The sequence below is a fragment of the Diabrotica virgifera genome, chromosome 1 (assembly GCF_917563875.1).
Source record: "Diabrotica virgifera virgifera chromosome 1, PGI_DIABVI_V3a".
NCBI lineage: Eukaryota > Metazoa > Arthropoda > Insecta > Coleoptera > Chrysomelidae > Diabrotica > Diabrotica virgifera.
In genome coordinates, this window is record NC_065443.1 from 63436597 (window position 1) to 63458263 (window position 21667).

Genomic DNA, 21667 nt, shown 5'->3' on the forward strand with positions numbered 1-21667 from the left:
CCGAATAGCAGCAAGCGAAGTTAGAATAGCCATGATAATTGCCAAACTCCGGAACGGATAGAAAAACGTTGTGAATATTTTGTGTTGGAGCCATAGTAGTTTATTAAATGTACTTACACTTCAGCGTAGTTTTAACTTGCTTCATATAATTTGGATTAGCGTATTGATAACTTTCGAGAAAGGACTCAAATATATTAATCTTGGTTTTGCTGAAAAAAGAAATAAAATAATTAAATTTCTGTTATAAGACCTAAATTAAAAAATTTTCGTTTTACCTATACAGTGATGAGTGCCTTAATATCCGGCAAAATAACGCAAAAAATGGAAAATATTTTATAATGTCCCATGTTTTTCGTTCCGGCTGACACAAATAAACGTCAAATAAACTTAAGGGCAGCCAAAATCCGAAAATTAAATTTTTAAAATTTTTTTGGGTTATGATTGAAAATTATTCTCTGAAATCTTCTCTTTCCAACGATAAATATGTATAACAAATTATAGTAGAAAATATGGGGTATGAAATACCGCCAATTTAAGCTTAAAGTACATCTCAATGCCCTCACTGGTTACGCCACGTGTAGCGGTAGCTTTTTTATAGCTTATTAGAGTGTTTAATGTTTTTGCGATTTCGCAATTATATTTCATTTATTAACATTAATATTAATAGTACAATTTGCTAAATTTGAAAAAGCTTTTTTAAGAGGTTTTTAAAATTTAATTTAAACTGTATTATTGCATTTTTAACACGTTTGTAGAAAAATATTGTATGATACACGTGTTAAAATTACATTTTTAAAGCACCCATGTGAATTGCAGAATTCGCTTCGCTCATTCTGCAAACATTCACATGCGTGCCTTAAAATTGTACTTTTAACACGTATAGTCCGTCCGCTATAACTTTTCCCATGCGGTACGATTCATTTTCAATCAAACTAAGTCAAAACATAAATTGAAACGAACGTCGATGTATATATACATTTTATGTATATACGGAATGAGTATTTTCTGAGTTTTATTAAATGGAACACCCTATATTTTAGTTTTATGGTACTTTCTTATTTCTTAAGCATTCCCTATACCTAGGTAATCTATTTTTTGAGTTATTCGTGATTATTTAATCCAAACATTAATTGCAACCAAAACTACGTAAAATTTTATTAGGTGGCTGTGCAAATATTCAATCAAAAATTATTAAAAAAAAAGTAGATACTAATCTAGACTGATCCTTAATTTATTAATTGTGGACGAGATATCCAAATTACTACGTAGTTGTTGGTGCGTAAAATATTAATAAAAACATGCAAGATTCTACCTAGTTGGCTATGACAATAAATTTGCTAAAACAGTTGACAGTTATACTATTTTAATAGTACCAGTTGCTTTGTTACCATAACTAATATGAATTTTTCAAATGAGTAACTGATAAGTAACTGATCAAAATGGTTTTTGTGCTAGGAGAGTATAACAAAAATCTGCTACTAGCAATAAGAATTTTTCATCAGCAATTCCTGATAGACGAAAACCAAGAAGAGAAACTTTTGAAAGTACACTAAAACGCTTTCAACAGTCTAGGTCTAGATAGTTAGATTATAAGAACGTTCTTCCTAATATGCAGATCCTCAGTTACACTAAGGATTACATTTAATTCTTTTTATTCATTTACAATAGCTTTTATTCGATCAGGTTTCTGAAACCGTTTTAGTATACTTTCAAAAGTTTCTCTTCTTGGTTTTCGTGTAACAGGGAATTGCTAATGAAAAATTCTTATTGCTAGTAGCACATTTTTGTTATATTCTCCTAGCACAAAAACCATTTTAGTCAGTTACTTATCAGTTACTTATTAAAAAATTAATATTAGTAATGGTAACAAAGCAACTGGAACTATAAAAATAGTATAATGTAAAATGTTTTAGCCAATTTATTGTAATAGCCAACTAGGTGGAATCTTGTATGTTTTTATTCATATTTTACGCACCAACAACCTTAACTACGTAGGTATTTTGATATCTCATCCAATATTAATAAATTAAGGATCAGTCTAGATTAATACCTACTTTTTTTTTGAAAAATTATTTTTGATTGAATATTTGCACAGCCACCTAATAAAATTTCACGTAATTTTTGTTGCAATTAATGTTTGGATTAAATAATCACGAATAACTCAAAAATTAAAGCACTTAGGTATAGGGAATGCTTAAGAAATAAAAAAATACTCATTCCGAGTTTTGACCAACCCTGTATATTAATATTAAATTTTTCGCTATATTATTAATGTTTAACAATAGTAGACTATATTAAAAATCGTTTGACAATAAATAGAAACTTTGATGTCAAATCACTACAATTCTACAGGGTGTTAATATTGCTACGAAATTAACAATAAAACGTAAATATCTTTTAAACTACCTCATATAATCTTACAAAACCCTATATTTTGAGAAAGAAGACATCGAGAAAAATTCAAAAATGTAAAAATATACAGGGTGTTCTTTTAGAAAAAACATAAATTTGTGTCACCCTGTCAATACGGGTGACCCTGTATATCTAAAAATATTTTTAGATTATGGTCCTATCCGTGCCCCAACTTTTACCTAAATAACTTTTTTTTGTATCTCTTACGACAAACGAGTAATTGGACTTTGTCACACTAATGCCCCACCCTGTATAAGCTGAGCTGGGCTAAGCTGGAGCTTAAGATTTGTTGGTGTAACTAGGCATAAGTGCGTTGGTTACAGAGATAATATGTGACATAATGTTAACATTGTCGTTAAATGGGACTTCGGGTGCCCTTAATTTCATTGGCGAATTTTGTGTAATATTTGGCAGTTTTCCCTGGGCGGGAAAAGTTTTTACCTATGTTGTATTTGTCTCATATCAACTCCGAATTGTAGGCGAATAAAGGGATTTTTCCTTTATTCTGAGACGATGAGTTGGCCAAATAAACAAGTAGGTGAAGGCCAATAAACCAGCGAAGAAGACATACTTACATAACCTAATAAATCTAGGTTAGGAAGAACGTCTTACGTACAATTTATGACTGCTAAGTCAACTAAGCTAACGTCTAAAGGTGGAAATTCTCGACAGTGGTAATGTAATTTAAATTAAATTATAGGTTTCTACTAATATTTTCCCACCTCTACTAGTTTCATCTCTTTTTATTGCACAACCTATTATGTTTTCCATCTTTTGCGTTATTTTGCCGGTTATTACCTCGATCATCATCGTATAAATATATTATTATTAGATACATAATATAATACACTCACCGGCACAAAATTCCGCCACTCAAAATTTTTGATTAAGTTTGACAATTTATAACTTTATTATTTGTGCTCCAATTTTCAAGATTCTTGCACCAGTTTGTAGGTACATGGCATTATACAGGGGTGAATGGAAGCGGTGTATTTTCTCCTAACTTTAAAAAATTCTGTGGAAAAATAGAAGAGCTGATTTTGTTTCATAGTCCTGTCATATTATGCCGGAGGCATCACTAAAATTTTGTTTTTTGAATTATCCGAATATCTCTTTTCTTGTAAAAGCTGTACCATTTATTCTAAATAAAAACACTGATGGACTCATTAAATAGAGGTTGGATTGATAAGATTAGAATGGCCCGCATGCAGCCCAGATCTCAATCGTATTGAGCATTTATGGGATGATTAAAAAAAGCTGTTCGCCGTCATCCTAGATTTCCAGGAAATTTGGTACAGTTATGGCCCTGGTAGAGGAATATCGGGCTATTCCCCAGGCAAGGATAAGACATCTTTATTCCATGCTAAACAGATTTCGAGCAGTCGTTGCTGCAATAGGTGGACATACTCGCTATTGAATTGTTTTCTTTTGTTGTTAATTTTGTTTTTTTTTTGTTAATTTTAGTGCGTTTGATATTTTTAATTAAAAAAACTTTCAAAGCAGTGTTTTTATTTACAGCTCTTACAAGAAAAGAGATATTCAGATAATTAAAAAAAACCTTAGTCATACCTCCAGGATAATACAAAAGGAGTATGAAATAAAATCAGCCCTCCAATTTTTCCACAGAATTGTTTAAAGTTAGGAGAAAATACAACGCTTCCATTCACCCCCGTATAATGCCATCTAAGCAAAATATATTACCGGAATAATAACAGACGACATCAATAGGGCTTTTCATTCACAGTCATTTGTTTCGAGCTTCTGTCATATGTTGTATAATCTGTGTATAATATTGATATACACAGATTATACATAATGTGACAGAGGCTCGAAACAAATGACAATCGATGAAAAGCCCTATACATGTACCTATAAACTGATGCAAGAATCTTGAAAATCGGAGTACAAATAAGAAAGTTATACATTGTCAAACTTAATCAAAAATTTTGGGTGACGGAATTTTGTGCCAGTGAGTGTAGATTATTAATAATTAATCGCTTGACTATTTTAACATTATTTTAAAACATTTTATAGGCTCTCCTAGTTGGCCGATTTCAATTTTTTAGTTTTAAATCTTGAGCATATCTATATAGTACAGTCTGTTCCAACGAAAATTTGACCCCCCCCCCCCCCCCAGAAACTCAGAAACTCAGAAACTCAGAAACCAAAAGCTTCTTCCAAATTTAAAAAAAAACACGACAACTTATAATGGGAGGGGGACGAATTTTCATGCAAAATTCATGCTTTCGAATGTAACCCCCTACTGCTCCGCATTGACCCCCACTTTTTTTTTAATCGCAAGTGTGGTTGAATAGTAGATCATTTGAAATGTAATTTTTTTCTCTAAACGACACTCTATTTTTTTAATTTACGTAATAAGTTTGATGACAATTTTGGACTTAACAAAATTTATTATAAATTAGTTAAATCCAAAATTATCGACACTCTACTTTTTTTTAATTTACCTAATAAGTTTGAAGACAATTTTGGACTTAAAAAAATTATTATAAATAAATTAGTTAAATCCAAAATTATCTTTAAAGTTATTCCGCAAATTAAAAAAAAAATAGACGGTCATGTAGAGAAAAAAATACCTTTCAAATGATATGTCACTCGACTACACTTGCTAATTAAAAAAAATCTGGGGTTGATGCGGGGCAATAGGAAGTTACATTTGATGGCATAATTTTGCATAAAATTTCGTCCCCCTTTCAATACAAACTGACATGTTTTTTTTAATTTTGAAGAAATCTGAGTTTCTGGGAAGGGGTTCAAATTTTCGTTGGAACACTCTGTATGTAAAAAATTTCGCCTATGTACATAAAGTGGGCAAAGTGGACTATTTTTTGCCGACCCTGGATTGCAAAATTAATAAAAATTAAACCGATTCCAAAGAGATTTTAAAGGAGAATCTACATTTTTTGCATTTTTTCCCATTTATTGCTAATTTTTAGTCAAATATTATGTAACATAAACTTACGTGCATAGAAATCGGCCCACCTAAAAATTTGGTCATATTTGAAGTCTCGTATTTCCTAAACCTGTTGGCCGATTTAAGTGATTTTTTTAATATATTATAGCCATATTCTTCAACAATATCTCTGATCTCATATTATTGCTAAACAGGTAAGTGTTATTTTATACCGGGTGTAGCAATGATAGTGTGTTTTTTCCTCAAAGTTCGGAACACCCTGTGGAATATTCTGGCGTATATAAAATATTGAAATTAAAACTCAACTATAGCCTTAGGCCTTCTTAACATTTTGCTTTTTGATTCATTCGCTTATGTTGGATAATAAAAAAGTTAGGTATTTTAACAACTAGCAACGTGTTCTTCATCAATACAGGGTGTTTCTAGATAAGTGCGACAAACTTTAAGGGGAAATTCTGCATGAAAAATAATGACCGTTTCATTAATAAAAATATGTCCGCAAATGCTTCGTTTTCGAGATACGGGATGTTGAATTTTTTTTACAAACTGACGATTTATTTGCTGCTCTAAAACCGGTTGAGATATGCAAATGAAATTTGGTGGGTTTTAAGAGATAGTTATTGCGCATATTTGACTTACAATTAAGAATTTTATATTCACCATTGGCGTGCATACGGGTCATATTACCCGGTCACATTTCCCGTATGCACGCCAATGGTAAATATGAAATTCTTAACTGTATGCCAAAAAATGCGCAATAATTATCTCTTCAAACCTACCTAATTTCATTTGTATATCTCATGCGGTTTTAGAGCAATAAATAAATCGTCAGATTGTACGAACAAATTCAACATCTCGTATTTCTGAAACGAAGCATTTGCGAACATATGATTATAAACCTAACGGTCATTATTTCTTCATGCAGAATTACCCCTTAAAGTTTGTCGCACTTATTTAGAAACACCCTGTATTGATGAAGAACGTTGCTAGTTGTTAAAATACCTAACTTTTTTATTATCCAACATAAGCGAATGAATCAAAAAGCAAAATATTAAGAAATCCTAAGGCTATAGTTAAGTTTTAATTTCAATATTTTATATGCGCTAGAATATTCCACAGGGTGTTCCGAACTTTGAGGAAAAAACACACTATCATTGCTACACCCGGTATAAAATAACACTTACCTGTTTAGCAATAATATTATTACAGCGAGATTGTTGAAGAATAAGGCTATATCATATTAAAAAAATCATTTAAATCGGCCAATAGGTTTAGGAAATACGAGACTTCAAAAATGACCAAATTTTTAGGTGGGCCGATTTCTATGCACGTAAGTTTATATTATGAAAAACGAAACTTTTAGCACCTATGATTTTTGTATGTTGAGTTATAGGCGATAATATGGGTGCAAAAAGATTTTTTTCAGATTATAAAAAATAGACTCATATAGAAATTGTCCCATTCAAAACAGATCTCGCCTGGACTAATATTGCTCATCAGGAAGAAAAGTGACACAACTCAAAAATGCATAAATCGAGTTATCGTGTTAAATTGACTCAAAATATCCTATATTTTATCAGGAAAAATGTCACATAGATATTTACTTCCAATTATGAAAGATTGGCGGTAAAATTAATACTTTTATTCCGGAACAATGACACTTTTCACTTATGCTCTAACATTCCACGTGAACTTATCGTTATTTATCACAAAAACCGGAGAAGTGCCCTAGATATTTTTCGTTAATTTAAAAAAAAAGTGACCGATATTTTAAAATAAAAGTGACATAACTCTAAAGTTTTATCTTTTTTTCTTTGTTAATTCAGATATAGTCGATTCACTAATCTGAAACACAACTGCCTGCTTTACAATCACAATAAAAATGCACTACAGGGTGAGGCAGATAACTGGTCTATTAGAAATATCTCGAGAACTAAAGGCAACAGAATCATGAAAATTGGAATACAGGGGTTTTGACGGATGATCTATTAAATGAAAATATTTTCATCTCTTTGCAACTTCCGGTTATACCGGAAGTTGCTTATAACTTCGTTTTTTTAAATGGGACACCCCGTATATTTTTACATTTTTGGATTCTCTTCGATGTCTTGATTTGTAATGTTATACAGGGTATTTTAAAAGATAATTACGTTTTTTTATTAAATTCGTAGCAATTTTCACACCCTGTAGAATTGTAGTAGTTTGACAACTAAAACTCTACTTACCTTCAAATGATTTTTAATATAGTCTACTATTGTTAAGAATCATTAGTATAGCTAAATTTTTAATTTTAGTATACAGGGTTGGTCGAAACTCGGAATGAGTATTTTCTGAGTTTTCTTAAATGGAACACCCTCTATTTTAGTATTGTAATGAAATGATATTTTTTGGTACTTTTTTATTTCTTAAGCATTCCCTATACCTAACTGCTTTAATTTGTCGCACCAACAATCTTAACTACGTAGGTATTTTGATAGCTAACCCATTATTGGTAATTTTAAGGATCAGTCTGGATTAATATGTATTTATTTCTGAAAAATTATTTGTGATTACATATTTTCACGGCCAACCTAATAAAATTTTACGTATTATTTGTTGCAATTAATGTTTAGATTGAATCACCAATAACTCACAAATTAAAGCAGTTAGGTATAGGGAATACTTATAAAATAAAAAAGTACTATAAAATATAATTTCATTACAATACTAAAACACAGGGTGTTCTATTTAAGAAAACTCAGAAAATATTCATTCCGAGTTTCGACCAACCCTGTATACTTAAATTTCAAAATTAGCTATACTAGTGATTCTTAACAATAATAGACTATATTAAAAATCACTTAAACGTAAGCAGAGATTTTAATGTCAAACTGTTACAATTCTACAGGGTGTGAATATTGCTACGAAATTAATAAAAAAAAACGTAAATACCTTTTAAAATACCCTGTATAATGTTACAAAATCTCATATTTTAAGAAAGAAGATATCGAGGAGAATCCAAAAATGTAAAAATATAAAGGGTGTCCCATTTAAAAAAACCAAGTTATAACCGGGTATAACCGGAAGTTGCAAAGAGATGAAAATATTTTCATTTAATAGATCATCCCTCAAAACCCCTTTATTCCAATTTTCATGATTCTGTTGCCTTTAGTTCTCGAGATATTTCTAATAGGCCAATTATCTGCCTCACCCTATATACAGGGCGTTTCATTGGGAAAGTAACATACGGTAACTGTAAAAAGCGGACACTTAGACGGTCTCAAAAATACCATACTTAATGGGTCTTACTCCATTAATAACAGAGATACTGGGTGTTTTATCTATTTTGCCATTTTCTTATTTGGTTCATAACTTTTTAACCACACCGTATATTTATTTTATATTTGGCACGCACATATCCTTTAAGGTATACAATAAATTTATTTAATTTACAAATGTAAAAAATCCAGACCCGGATTAAAAAATATTAGAAAAATATTTCAACCCAAAAACAACACCCTGTACATTAAATTTTTTTAAAATGGATTTTTTAGTTGAAAAGAGGATGAAAAACTAAATTTAGTGGTATACTTTGAATTTTCGGCAAAATGATTTTTCTGGTCAAATTTTGAATTTGAATACTGAAATTATGTGAATTGCGAGAGCTCTAAAAAAAAAGAATGAAATACAACTTACAACTTGTTAACCGCACTGTATATTTATTTTATGTTTAACACGCGAATATTATTTTAGGTGTCCAATCAATTATTTTATTTACAATTATAAAAAATCCAGGTCTGGATTAAAAAATATTGTAAAAATGTTCCGACCTCAAAAAACACCCTGTATATTAAATTTTTTTAAAATGGATTTTTTAGTTGAAAAGACGATGAAAAACTAAATTTAGTGGTATACGTTGAATTTTCGGCAAAATGATTTTTCTGGTCAAATTTTGAATTTGAATTCTGAAATTATGTATGTGAATTGCGAGAGCTCTAAGTAGAAAAAAAATTAAATACAACTTACAACTTGTTAACCGCACTGTATATTTATTTTATATTTAACACGCGAATATTCTTTTAGGTGGCCAATCAATTATTTTATTTACAGTTATAAAAAATCCAGGTGTGGATTAAACATATTGTAAAAATGTTCCGATTCAAAAAAACACCCTGTATATTAAATTTTTTTAAAATGGATTTTGCATTTGAAAAGAGGATGAAAAACTAAATTTAATGGTATACTTTGAATTTTCGGCAAAATGATTTTTCTGATAAAATTTTGAATTTGAATTCTGAAATTATGTCAATTGCGAGAGCTCTAAGTAGAAAAAATTAAAATGCGACTTAATTTTAATTAAAACCATTATTTAATCTAAATTGGTAAAATGTTAAAGCATTTCAGTGTTTTTTTATTATCTGTGACAAATAGTTTATGGCGAATATTCATCTTTAAATAATGAATAAATTATAATAAAGAGTCAATAAAGAATACATCACTTTAATCAACAAAGTATACTAAAAATTATAACAAAACAGAAAATATACAGCATAACTATTCAAAACTAAAGTACTTATTCAAAATTACCTCCATCAAAGATTATTGTTATGTGTCAAAATGTTAATATTTTACCAATTTTGATTAAATATTGGTATTAATTAAAATTAAATCATATTTTAATTTTTTTTACTTTGAGCTTCGCAATTCACATAATTTCAGAATTCAAATTCAAAATTTGACCAGAAAAATCATTTTGCCGAAAATTCAAAGTGTACCATTAAATTTAGTTTTCAGCCTCTTTTCAAATGCAAAATCCATTTAAAAAAAAAATTAATATACAGGGTGTTTTTTGGGTCGGAACATTTATACAATATTTTTTAATCCGGACCTGTATTTTTTTTATTTGTAAATAAATTAATTTATTGGACACCTAAAAGAATATTCGCGTGTTAAATATAAAATGAATATACAGTGCGGTTGACAAGTTGTAAGCTGTATTTCAATTTTTTTCTACTTAGAGCTCTCGAAATTCACATAATTTCAGAATTTAAATTCAAAATTTGACCAGAAAAATCATTTTGCCAAAAATTCAAGGCATAGCACTAAATTTAGTTTTTCATCCTCTTTTCAACTGAAAAATCTATTTTAAAAAAATTTAATGTACAGGGTGTTGTTTTTGGGTTGCAATTTTTTTCCAATTTTTTTTATCCGGACCTGGATTTTTTACAATTGTAAATAATTTAATTTATTGTACACCTTAAACGATATTTGCGTGTCAAATATAAAATGAATATACAGTGTGGTTAAAAAGTTATGAACCAATTAAGAAAATGGCAAAATAGATAAAACACTCAGTATCTTTGTTATTAATGGAGTAAGACCCATTAAGTATGGTATTTTTGAGACCGCCTAAGTGTCCTCTTTCTGCAGTTAACGTATGTTACTTTCCCAATGAACCACCCTGTATAGGAATAAACAAACCAAGACACGTTGAATGTTCGAGGAGCACTCCCAAATCATGATTTAAGAGTGCTCCTCGTGCTTGTTTATTTCTCATGCATCTTTATTGTGATTGTAGTGTAGAAACTTGTCTCTCAGATTAGCGAATCGACTATAACATATTTTTTTGATTTTGCTTCTTACACAATTAGAAACATTCACTTATCCATATTCTTCGTTTTTAATTTATAAATTTTAGCAGTTACCGTTTAAAACTTACAATTAAATTAAGATCTAAAAAATATATTTTTGTCTCCAGAAAAAAGTTGCTTTTTTTTTTGAGTTGGGACACTTTTCTTCCGGATAAGCGATATGTGAAACAAAGGCTTATAATATACAGGGTGTAACAAAAATGCAGGTCATAAATTAAATCACACATTTTGGGACCAAAAATATTTCGATTAACCTAACTTACCTTAGTACAAATGTGCACATAAAAAAAGTTAAGTCCTTTGACATTACGAAATGAAAATCGATTTTTTCCAATATATTGAAAACTATTAGAGATTTTTTATTGAAAATGGACATGTGGCATTCTTATGGCAGGAACATCTTTAAAAAAAATTATAATGAAATTTGTCCACCCCATAAAAATGTTATAGGGTTTTGTTCCCTTAAGGTGGAATTCCGCACCAAGCGACCGAGACAGGAGACCGCGACAGGCGACAGATAGGTCGGGAAAGGCGATAGTTGGTCGCTGTTCTCGGTCGCGGGCTGCAGCACTACCCCGATATAATTGCATTGAGAGCAGTAGTGGGGAGACCTCGCCAATCTGTCGCCTGTCGCGGTCTCCTGTCTCGGTCGCGTGGTGCGGAAGTCTACCTTTAAACCCCCAAACTTTTGTGTACCTTCCAATTAAATTATTATTGTGGTACCATTACATAAACACAATGTTTTGAAAACTTTTTTGCCTCTTAGTACTTTTTAGAAAAGCCAGTTTTTATCAACATATTTTGAATATTTGTCGAATCCACCACATATTTATAATGGTTAAGTACGGTTGTAGACGAGGCAACGAAGCATTAAATCTAGTAATTTTGTGCAGTAAGATGATTCGTCATGCAACTTTTTGCATTCGATTCGAGAGAGTGACAGGCAATTTTGTGAACTAAATTGATCTCCGGCAAAAATTTTTGCGCATGAGAAAAAGCATCTTTAAAGTGAATCTCGAAGAGATGGAAAAATTTAGAACTCAGGAAATATTGACGGAAATGAGTTCAATTTTTATCCCTGGGGGTTTTGGAGGTCACTGACCACGAATTTCATGACGACGATGGTCTCCGAGGTACCTAGAAGGGTGGAACTCGTCGCCTGGGGCGATCGAATAATTCGCGCAATTAAGATTTAATCGAAAAACTAAATAAGGGTTCAATATTTTTCAAAAATCTATCGAATGACACTAAACACGACCCCCCACTCCACCCCCTGGAGGTGGGGTGGGGGTAACTTTAAAATCTTAAATGGAAACCCCCATTTGTTATAGCAGATTTGGATTGCTTACGTAAAAATAAGCAACTTTTATTCGAGACATTTTTTCGAATTGTGGATAGATGAGGTTGTAATCGGAAAAAACGATTTATCGTGATACCATAAGTAAATTATAGAGACGGTCTAATATCCCGAGAAATACACTTCCAAATAAAAAACCAAAAAGCACGTGTTTAATATTTTTCAAGAGCCTATCGAGTAACATAAAACATGATCCTCCACTCCACCCCCTGGAGGTGGGGTGGGGGGTAACTTTAAAATCTTAAATAGGAGCCCCCCTATTTAATTTCAGATTTCTATTCCTTACGTAAAAATAAGTAACTTTTATTCGAGACATTTTTTCTAATTATAGATAGATGGCTCTATAATCAGAAAAGCACTATTTATTAACGCCATCTATCAACAATTCTAAAAAATGTTTCGAATAAATGTTACTTATTTTTTTCATGAGGAATTTAAACCTGCACTGTAACATGGGGATTCCTGTTTTATTTTATAGTTACCCCCACCCCACCTCCAGGGGGTGGAGTGGAGGATCGTGTTTGATGTTATTCGATAGGTTCTTAAAAAATATTAAACACGTATTTTTTGGTTTTTTATTTGGAAGTGTATTACTGGGGATATTAGACCGTTTCTATAATTTACCTATGGTATCACGATAAATCGTTTTTTCCAATTATAGCGCCATCTATCCACAATTCGAAAAAATGTCTCGAATAAAAGTGGCCTATTTTACGTAAACAATCCAAACTGCAATAACAAATGGGGGTTTCTATTTAAGATTTTAAAGTTACCCCCACCCCATCTCCAGGAGTTGGAGTGTGAGGTCGTGTTTAGTGTCATTAGATAGATTTTTGAAAAATATTGAACATGTATTTTTCAGTTTTTCGATCCAATCTTCATTTCCGAATTCGATCGTCTCGAGAATTATTCGTGTTCAGTGACCTCCAAAACCCCCAAGTATAAAAATTGAACTCATTCCCGTCAATATTTCCTGAGTTCTAAATTTTTCATTTTCCATCTCTTCGAGATGCACTTTGAAAATGATTTTTGCAAAATGCATAAAATTTTTTGCCGGAGATCAATTTAGTTCAAAAAATGGCCTGACACTCTCTCGAATCGAATGCAAAAAGTTGCATGACGTTCATGACGCACAAAATTCTTAGGTTTTGGGCTTTTTAGTACGTCGTTGCTTCGTCTATTATAGAGACCTGGTAAAATATGAAAATTTATTTATAATTTACATTTTTACGTATTTTTTTAACCACATTAAAAAAGAAGCCACATCTCGATAAAAGGTGGCTTATCGAAAATATACCAAGAGAAAAAAAGTTTTAAAAACACTGTTATAAATAATGGTACCACAATAATAGTTTAATTGGAACGTACACAAACGTTTGGGGGGTTTAAAGGAACAAAACCCCCATAACATTTTTATGTAAACATATTAAAAATAAGCCGTATCTCGATAAAAGCTGGCTTATCTAAAATATATTGAGAGGCAAAAAAGTTTTAAAAACACTGTATTTTAGTAATGGTACCACAATAATAATTTAATTGGAACGTACACAAAAGTGTGGGGGGGATTAAGGGAACAAAACCCCATAAAATTTTTTATGGGGTGTACAAATTTCACTGTTATTTCTTTTTAAGATGTTCCTGCCATAAGAATGCAAGTCCATTTTCAATAAAAAATATCTAATAGTTTTCGATATATTGAAAAAAATCGATTTTAATTTTGTAATTTCAAAGGGCTGTAACTTTTTTAATGTGCACATTTGCACTTGGGTAAGTTAGGTTTAATCGATCTATTTTTGGTCCCAGAATATGTGATTTAATTTATGACCTTCATTTTTGTTACACCCTATATAAAATATAACTTTAATGGCTTATTTTTAAAAAACCTTGGAAAAAATTATGTAATTCTTACCGATTTTTAACATTTTTGTTTGACATTATATTTGAAACAATTTCTAACAGACTTTTAAATTCCTCGTTGGATTTTATATTCTTAATTACTTGTTCCACAATATCCAATTGCAAAACATTATTTTTAGCCGCTTTATGTGGACTGTTGTTCGAAAGAGAGGTCTTCGTGTTCGTTTTAATATTACTGCCAGATGCACCTTCTTCAGTTTCAAGGAGTTTTTTTGGATTGTTTACCCAAGACAAAGCAAGTTCTTCTACTGGTTTTTTTGGCTTTTTCGAGTGATTAATCGTTTGGCTGTTGTTTTTGTCTGTTTTTTCGTTTTTCAATATAGTATTGTTTTCCGTAGGCTTTCTCTTAGGTCTCTTTCTAATTTGCCTCCTTAGGTTTACTGTTTACTACCAGATGAAGTGCTTTCTTTTGATTCCAACGGATTTGTCGGATTTGTATTTATTGTTTGATTGCTGTTTTTACCCTTTTTTCCTTTCTTGCTAGTTTTTCCATTTTTTAGAGTCGCGCGAAATGTAGCCAAATTTTCTTCTTTATAGTTACTACCAGATGAACTATTTTTCTTTGATTCCAATGGATTCGTTACATTTTTTACGAAACCAAAGCTACTGTTAATTATTACTCCACTGTTGTTTTGCTCTTCGTTTTCTTTAATACTGGTTTGTAATTTTTTTAATATGGTACTGTTATCCGTAGGAAAATTTAGGTCCTTTAGTTTAGCACCTGACGAAGTATTTTCTTTTGATTCCAACTGAGTCGTTGGATCTTTTACGGAAAGAACGCCATCATTAATTGATCCACTGTTATTTTTATCCTCGCTTTTTGTCTTGCCAGGAGTTATTTTTTTCAAAATGATATCGCGACCTGTTCCACTTATTGTTGCACTGTCAGACTTTTGTAGATTTCCAGGGGCAGTGGACTGCTGTTTAGAAGTTTCACCGTGAATAATGGACTTACTATAATTTTTGTCTTTATCTGTAGTGTCTGCAGTATTTACTTTTTTCGCAGTAGAATTTTTACCTTCGGATAAATTTGTCCCATTTTTAATATCGTATTTAATTTTTTCATTCGATGCAAAAAGTTTCTCGGGATGCTTCAACCAAGACATAGTGTCAAAAACGTGTATGTGACAACTTGTAGACTCTTATCTGAAAGAGAACTGGATATTAGAAAATACATTTCAAAACAGATATTGTAAATACAGTATGTACTTAATTACAAAAGAAATTTTACGTATCTATTAGTTGTTGCATCTAAAAAGATCATGCATTAGTTGAAACAAAAAAGTAGTGTAATTTACAGATGATTTTGCATCTTCCTGAAGTAAAATGGTGTGTTTATACAGTGAGGATGATTAGGTTGGAATACATTCATTTTCTCGAGAATGGACGATTTTGGAGAGAAATCCCGAAACTGGCATATATATCATAGTAGTGACGTCATCAGTGGCGGATCCAGGGGGCAATGGGGTCGATCGCCCCCCTCTCAACCCAAGTGATTTATTTTTTTTTAATTATAATATAAAGATTACAAAAACATTCATTTATTTTTTCAAATGGATAATTTATACATATTTTAAAATTACACTATTTTTTAAAGTAAAAAATTGAATAATATATAAATATTTTGTAATTAAAGTAAAAATTTAATTAATTTGATTTAATCAAGTAGGTTTTAATTTGATTTAATATTTGTATTTATAAATACATACCTACTTTAATAATTTGAATAGGAAGAAAGATGGCGGATGGTAATGATAGCATTAATGAGGACGGTAAAAGAAAAAGCAAAGAGGAGCCAGATATATTTAGCAGGAGTAGAAAAGTGAACCGAACACCAGACAGGTCGAAACCATCAACGAATGAAACCAGCAGCCAGAACGAAATGATGGAACTAATGAGACAATTAGCAAGCGATAACAAAAAGAAAAACAAGGACCTGGAAGATATAAAAAATACAATGGGTAATATGATTGAGGAACTAAAAGAAATTAGGAAGGAAAATAATGAATACAAATTGCAAATGAAAGAAATAATAAGAGAAAATGAAAATCTAAAGAAAGAAATGGCTACGATGAAACAAAAAATAGATAAAATAGAAATAACCTTGGAAGCATGTCAGAAAGAAAAGAAGAAAAATAACCTAGAGGAAAGGATGCAAATATGGGCTACCCATTTTATTTTTCTTTGTAAAAAAAGAATAAAAATTCTATTTTATTTCCAAAGGTATGCAAGAATACTTACATTTAGTTACTTATAACCTGCCCAAAGTGCAAATTGGTTAAAAAATATACAACTGTTTTAAATGTATAAATAATGAAAAATTGTACTTTTGCGCCGTTTGAATAATGATCCTAAATATGGGCTACCCCGAAAAATGTGTCTTAAATTTGTGTGAAATGAGATAAATGCGTGACAAATATATTTTAATATCTAAAATACAAAAAATACATTAAATAACTCATAGGCTAAAACTATTTGCAAAAGTCACACACATATTCTTCTTTTTCGGCCCCAGCGCACTCGTTATGTGCCCACAAATGGAACAGAAGCACTTGACCCATATTTCACCAAGATTATCCTCTGAAAAAAGTACTTCGCAAAACATACACGTTACGTCAGCTGCGTCTTGTGGAGGCTGTGTGGAAGGAAACTCATTGTAATCGCTTTCATCATCTGCAGGCACATATTCCTCCTCATCCTCGCTACTAGAAACCGATTTCTTTTTTTGGTTCTTTGTGACTTTGGTAAGCTGCTTACGTTTTCCTTTTTTATTTCTTTTCCTTTTCTTTTTTCTTTGCCTTTTCCTACTTCGTTTTGCCTACATTGCTACATTGTTCTAAATAGGGGCCACTAGCCCATAATGAAAACAGAGCCATAGCCCATATTGTAAACACGCTTGCTTTGCACAACAAAAGAAGTTATGTCAAAAAGCAGACAATTTGAAGAAAACTCATTAGCATATATCAAAGATTAATAATAGAGCTTCAACGTGACACAGACTTTTTTTTGAAATTCGTGTTTATTTTTAAATACTGGAATTTATCAACTTACCCGAAAAAGTTTTGACACTCGCACCAACCGACAAACAATTATTATAAACTGGGAAATATCTACCACAGTGGTGCCATCGCTACGGTGATAGTTTAACTTCGTCAAATACCATTTGAAATAGTCAAAATGTAGAGATCTGCAACGAATAGCTGTGAAACCCACCTAGCCCATATTACAAGACCAGCCCATATTTACAGCCTTTCCTCTAATAATGAGAGGCTTACCACTAGGCACAATAGGAACAGAGCAAATAGAGAACTTCATAGAAGCAAAAATGGGAGTAAAATCAGAAATAAATAGGGTACAAAAGATAAATGAAACAATGTGTGTTATAGAATGTAAAAAATTCGAAGATAAAATGAAAATACTGAAAGCCAAGGGTAAACTAATGAGCTATAAACAACATAGAGTATATATAGAATGTGACCTAACATTAAAAGAGATAGAAATACAAAGAAACCTTAGGAAGATAGCAGCAGAGGAAAAGACTAATGGGAAAAGGACAAAAATTGGATATGGATTCATAATTATTGAAGGCATTAAGTGGAAATGGAACCAAAAAACAAGCTGGATAGAAAAAGTAACATACAATACAGAACCAACTTGTTCAAAAAACTAGCTGTAGAAAACACAATGATGGACCGAGAAACAAAACAGGCAAAGAACAGGGACATGACCAGATTTAAAGATAATAACACAAACGTAAGGAAAAACAAATTGAAGTACAACTTAAACATAGAAAAGAACAGAACAATTTTGAAAATGGCATCATGGAATGTAAGAGGTATAAATGGGAAAGAAATAGAACTGGGGGAAGAAATTAGAGATAAGAACATTGAAATAGTAGCTATAACAGAGACAAAGAAAAAAGGAAGAGGATCAATAATATTAGAAAACGGAATGTTACTAATATACAGTGGAGTAGAAGAAACGAAGAGAGCTCAGGCAGGAGTAGCGTGCCTGATTAAGAAGGATAGTATCAACAAAGTAAAAAATTGGATATATTACAACGAACGTATACTAAGAGTAGACATATATATGGATACAGAGGAAACCAATACAAACCTAATCATATGCTATGGACCAGATGAAGACGCAACAAAAAACGAAAAGAATGAGTTCTGGGACAAATTACAAGAAGTGATAAATGATTGTACAGAGAAAATGGTGATCACAAGAGACATGAACAGTAGAGTGGGGAAAGAAGCAGAAAAATGGAACAATGTCATCGGACCGTATGGGGAGGAAAAAATAAACAAAAATGGAAAATTACTACTTGAATTCTGTCTAGACAATAACCTGGTGATTATGAACACACACTTCCAACATAAAAGGATACACAAGATCACAAGAGAAGTCAAATCAAGAGACGAACAATCAATTATAGACTATACTATAGTGCAAAAAACAGAAAGAACTGGATAAGAGACGTAAGGGTGAAAAGGAGTTATGAAATTGGTAGTGACCACTATCTACTAGAAACCACATTCAAAAGCAAAAGAAAAGAAATAAAAAGAAATGAGAACATAAACAGAGAACACAAAGAAATAATAAAAATTTATAAACTAAGGGAAGAAACAACGAAAATAAGATACACAGAAGGGCTAGAGAAAGAAATAGACAATGAACATATAATAACAGAAACAATAGAAGAAGAATGGGGAAAATTTAAAAATGCGATGATAAAAACAGCTAAATCAATATGTGGAACCACAAGAAATAACAACAGAGGGAAACGAACGTCTTGGTGGAACGATGAAGTGAAAAGAGAAATAAAAGAAAAGAAGAAATTATGGAAAGAATACATACAAGACAAAACACAACAAAAATATGAAAATTATAAGAGAAAAAGAACAAAAGTTAAAGAGATAGTTAGGAAAGAGAAAAAGAAAAGTTGGGAAAAATTCGGAGAAAAAATGGAAGAAAACAGCACAGAAAACGTAAAATTATTTTATAGAACACTGAAAAACCTAAGAAGCAACAAAGAAACGAAACTGAAACAAATAATGAACAAGGAAGGAATAATAATAAATGACGATAAAACAATAATGGAAAGATGGAGGGAACATTTCCAGCTGTTACTGAATGGAAATCAAGTGAACACAATGGAGAAGGAAAGCCACATAAAGAGAGTATCCATAAGAAACACGGAAAATCCAGAAACTATAGAAAAAGAAGAACTAGAAGAAGCAATAAGAAAGATAAAGATTGGAAAAGCACCAGGAAGCGGTGAAGTAGCACCAGAAATGATGAAATATATAGGAATAAAAGCAAAAGAAAAATTGTTATACATATATAACCTAATATGGAAGAGAAAAGTAATACCCAGAGAATGGACAAATGCAGTAATTATACCTATATACAAAAAAGGAAACACAAGAGACTGTAAGAACTATAGAGGTATATCACTACTATGTGTAGCAGCAAAAGTATACGAAACCATAATAGAAAGGAAAATCAGAAAAGAAATAGAACATAAATTAGAGGACGTACAAAGTGGATTCAGGAAAGGACACAACACACAAGACCATATATTTACCATGCAACAAGTAATAGAAAAAGCATTAAAGAAAAATAGAGAAATATACCTGAGCTTTATAGACATGGAAAAAGCCTTCGACTCAGTCAAAAGAAAAGATATATGGGAAAGCCTAAAGAAGAAGGAAGTAAGCGAAGAACTGATAGAAGCAACAAAGAGTATATACATGAAAACAACAAATACAGTAAGAATGTTAAATATACAGTCAGAACCATTTGAAACAACTCAAGGAGTTAGACAAGGGGGAAGTCTCAGCCCAGTGCTATTCATAAATGTAATAGATGAGATAGTGAAAGAATGTAAGAAAACTTTCAAGAAATACTGCATCGGTTGGAACAGAATGCAAATGATAAACGCTGAGATGTGTATATTTGCAGACGACATAGTATTAATTGCGGAAACAGCAGAAAAACTGAAATACAACTTAGAGAAATGGAACCTAGAAGCAAGCAAATACAACTTAAACGTAAACAAAGAGAAGACTCAGATAATGAAAATATCAAGGAAACAAGGGACGGAAGATCAAATAGAAATAATGATAGACCAACATCAATTAATACAGACAAATTCATACAAATACTTAGGAACAGTAATCAACAACAAAGGAGACATAGAGGACGATCTTAACAACAGAATGGAAAACACAGGAAAACTATTCCAAGCACTAAATAGAGGATTCCTTAATAACAAAGAAATATCAACAAAGACCAAGATGACAATATACAAAACAATATATAGACCTACGGTGACATATGGAGCAGAAAATTGGATATTAAACAAAAGACACCAGAGCAGAATACAGGCAGCAGAGATAAAATACCTCAGAAGAACGATAGGAGTAAAAAGAACAGATAGAATCAGAAATGAAGAAATAAGAGAAAGACTCAAAATCAAGCCGATACTCGACTCAATCAAGAAGAAAAAATTGGCATGGTTCGGACATCTAACCCGGATGGACAATGATAGACAAGTGAAAAGAGTGTGGGAAGCCAAACCAATAGGTAAGAATAGAAGAGGAAGGCCCATCAAAGAATGGAACAGTGACATTTCGCAGATACTGCAGAGTAAGGGTAAGACTTGGCAGGAAGCAACACAGATGGCATCCAATAGGAAGGAATGGAGAAAGTTCGTTAAGAGCTAGGACAATCCAGAAGATTGTAAAATATTGTAATTTATTGAATTGTAATTTAATGAATTGTATTATAAATGGCCCTACACCGAAAGGTACTAATGGGTCTACTGATTAAGTAAGTAAGTAAGTTAAAATTACAATATTATATGAATTATGAATTACATATAAATACAGGGTGTCCAGAAACTCTACCGACAAACGAAGACAGGAGATCCTTCAGATAATTTTAAGGGAATTTAGCTCAATTCACCTAGTCCGAAAATGCTTCCTAAGGGAGCTAGAGCTCTTTGAAGATGGCGTCTTGTAATTAGTTTTTCTTAAATACCTCCTTTAATTTAGAAAAACTAAAAACGGTACTTATATTTATCTGCAAGGGATAAATTGACTCCATCCATTGTCAATTTCTAGTACCGATCATAGGCGTCCGGTTTGGGTAGGGCAACTGTTATTTTATCACATAGCTTTTTTGTCTTTAACTTTTGAGCATTTTTGATACTGTTTTATTAACGTATAAGGTATTCTAGTACTAAAAGATACTGTTGGTTTAAGTCGGTAGGACACACCGTTTTCTAGAAAAAAACGATTTGAAAATTTTTCGTTTTTTAAATTTAAATAAAAATTTAAAAAATTTTTTCAAAAAAAACGGTGTATTCTACCACCTTAAAGCAACAGTATTTTTTAGTACTAGAATACCTCA

At 31.5% G+C, this 21667-nt stretch overlaps 1 protein-coding gene across 2 annotated transcripts in view; it reads right to left on the minus strand.

The window, feature by feature from the left end:
• LOC114329264 (uncharacterized) overlaps positions 1-21667 on the minus strand; it is a 138876-nt gene that overhangs the window by 44655 nt on the left and 72554 nt on the right. Inside the window, exons 2-3 of one of the 2 annotated variants that reach the window (XM_028278302.2) lie at positions 14241-15394; positions 118-209 (exon numbers count right to left, since the gene is read on the minus strand). In XM_028278302.2, the coding sequence (XP_028134103.2) occupies positions 118-209; positions 14241-14266 (118 nt within the window). In that variant the 5' untranslated portion in view covers positions 14267-15394. The remainder of the gene's footprint in view (positions 1-117; positions 210-14240; positions 15395-21667) is intronic. The other variant, XM_050659540.1, reaches the window with a different exon arrangement.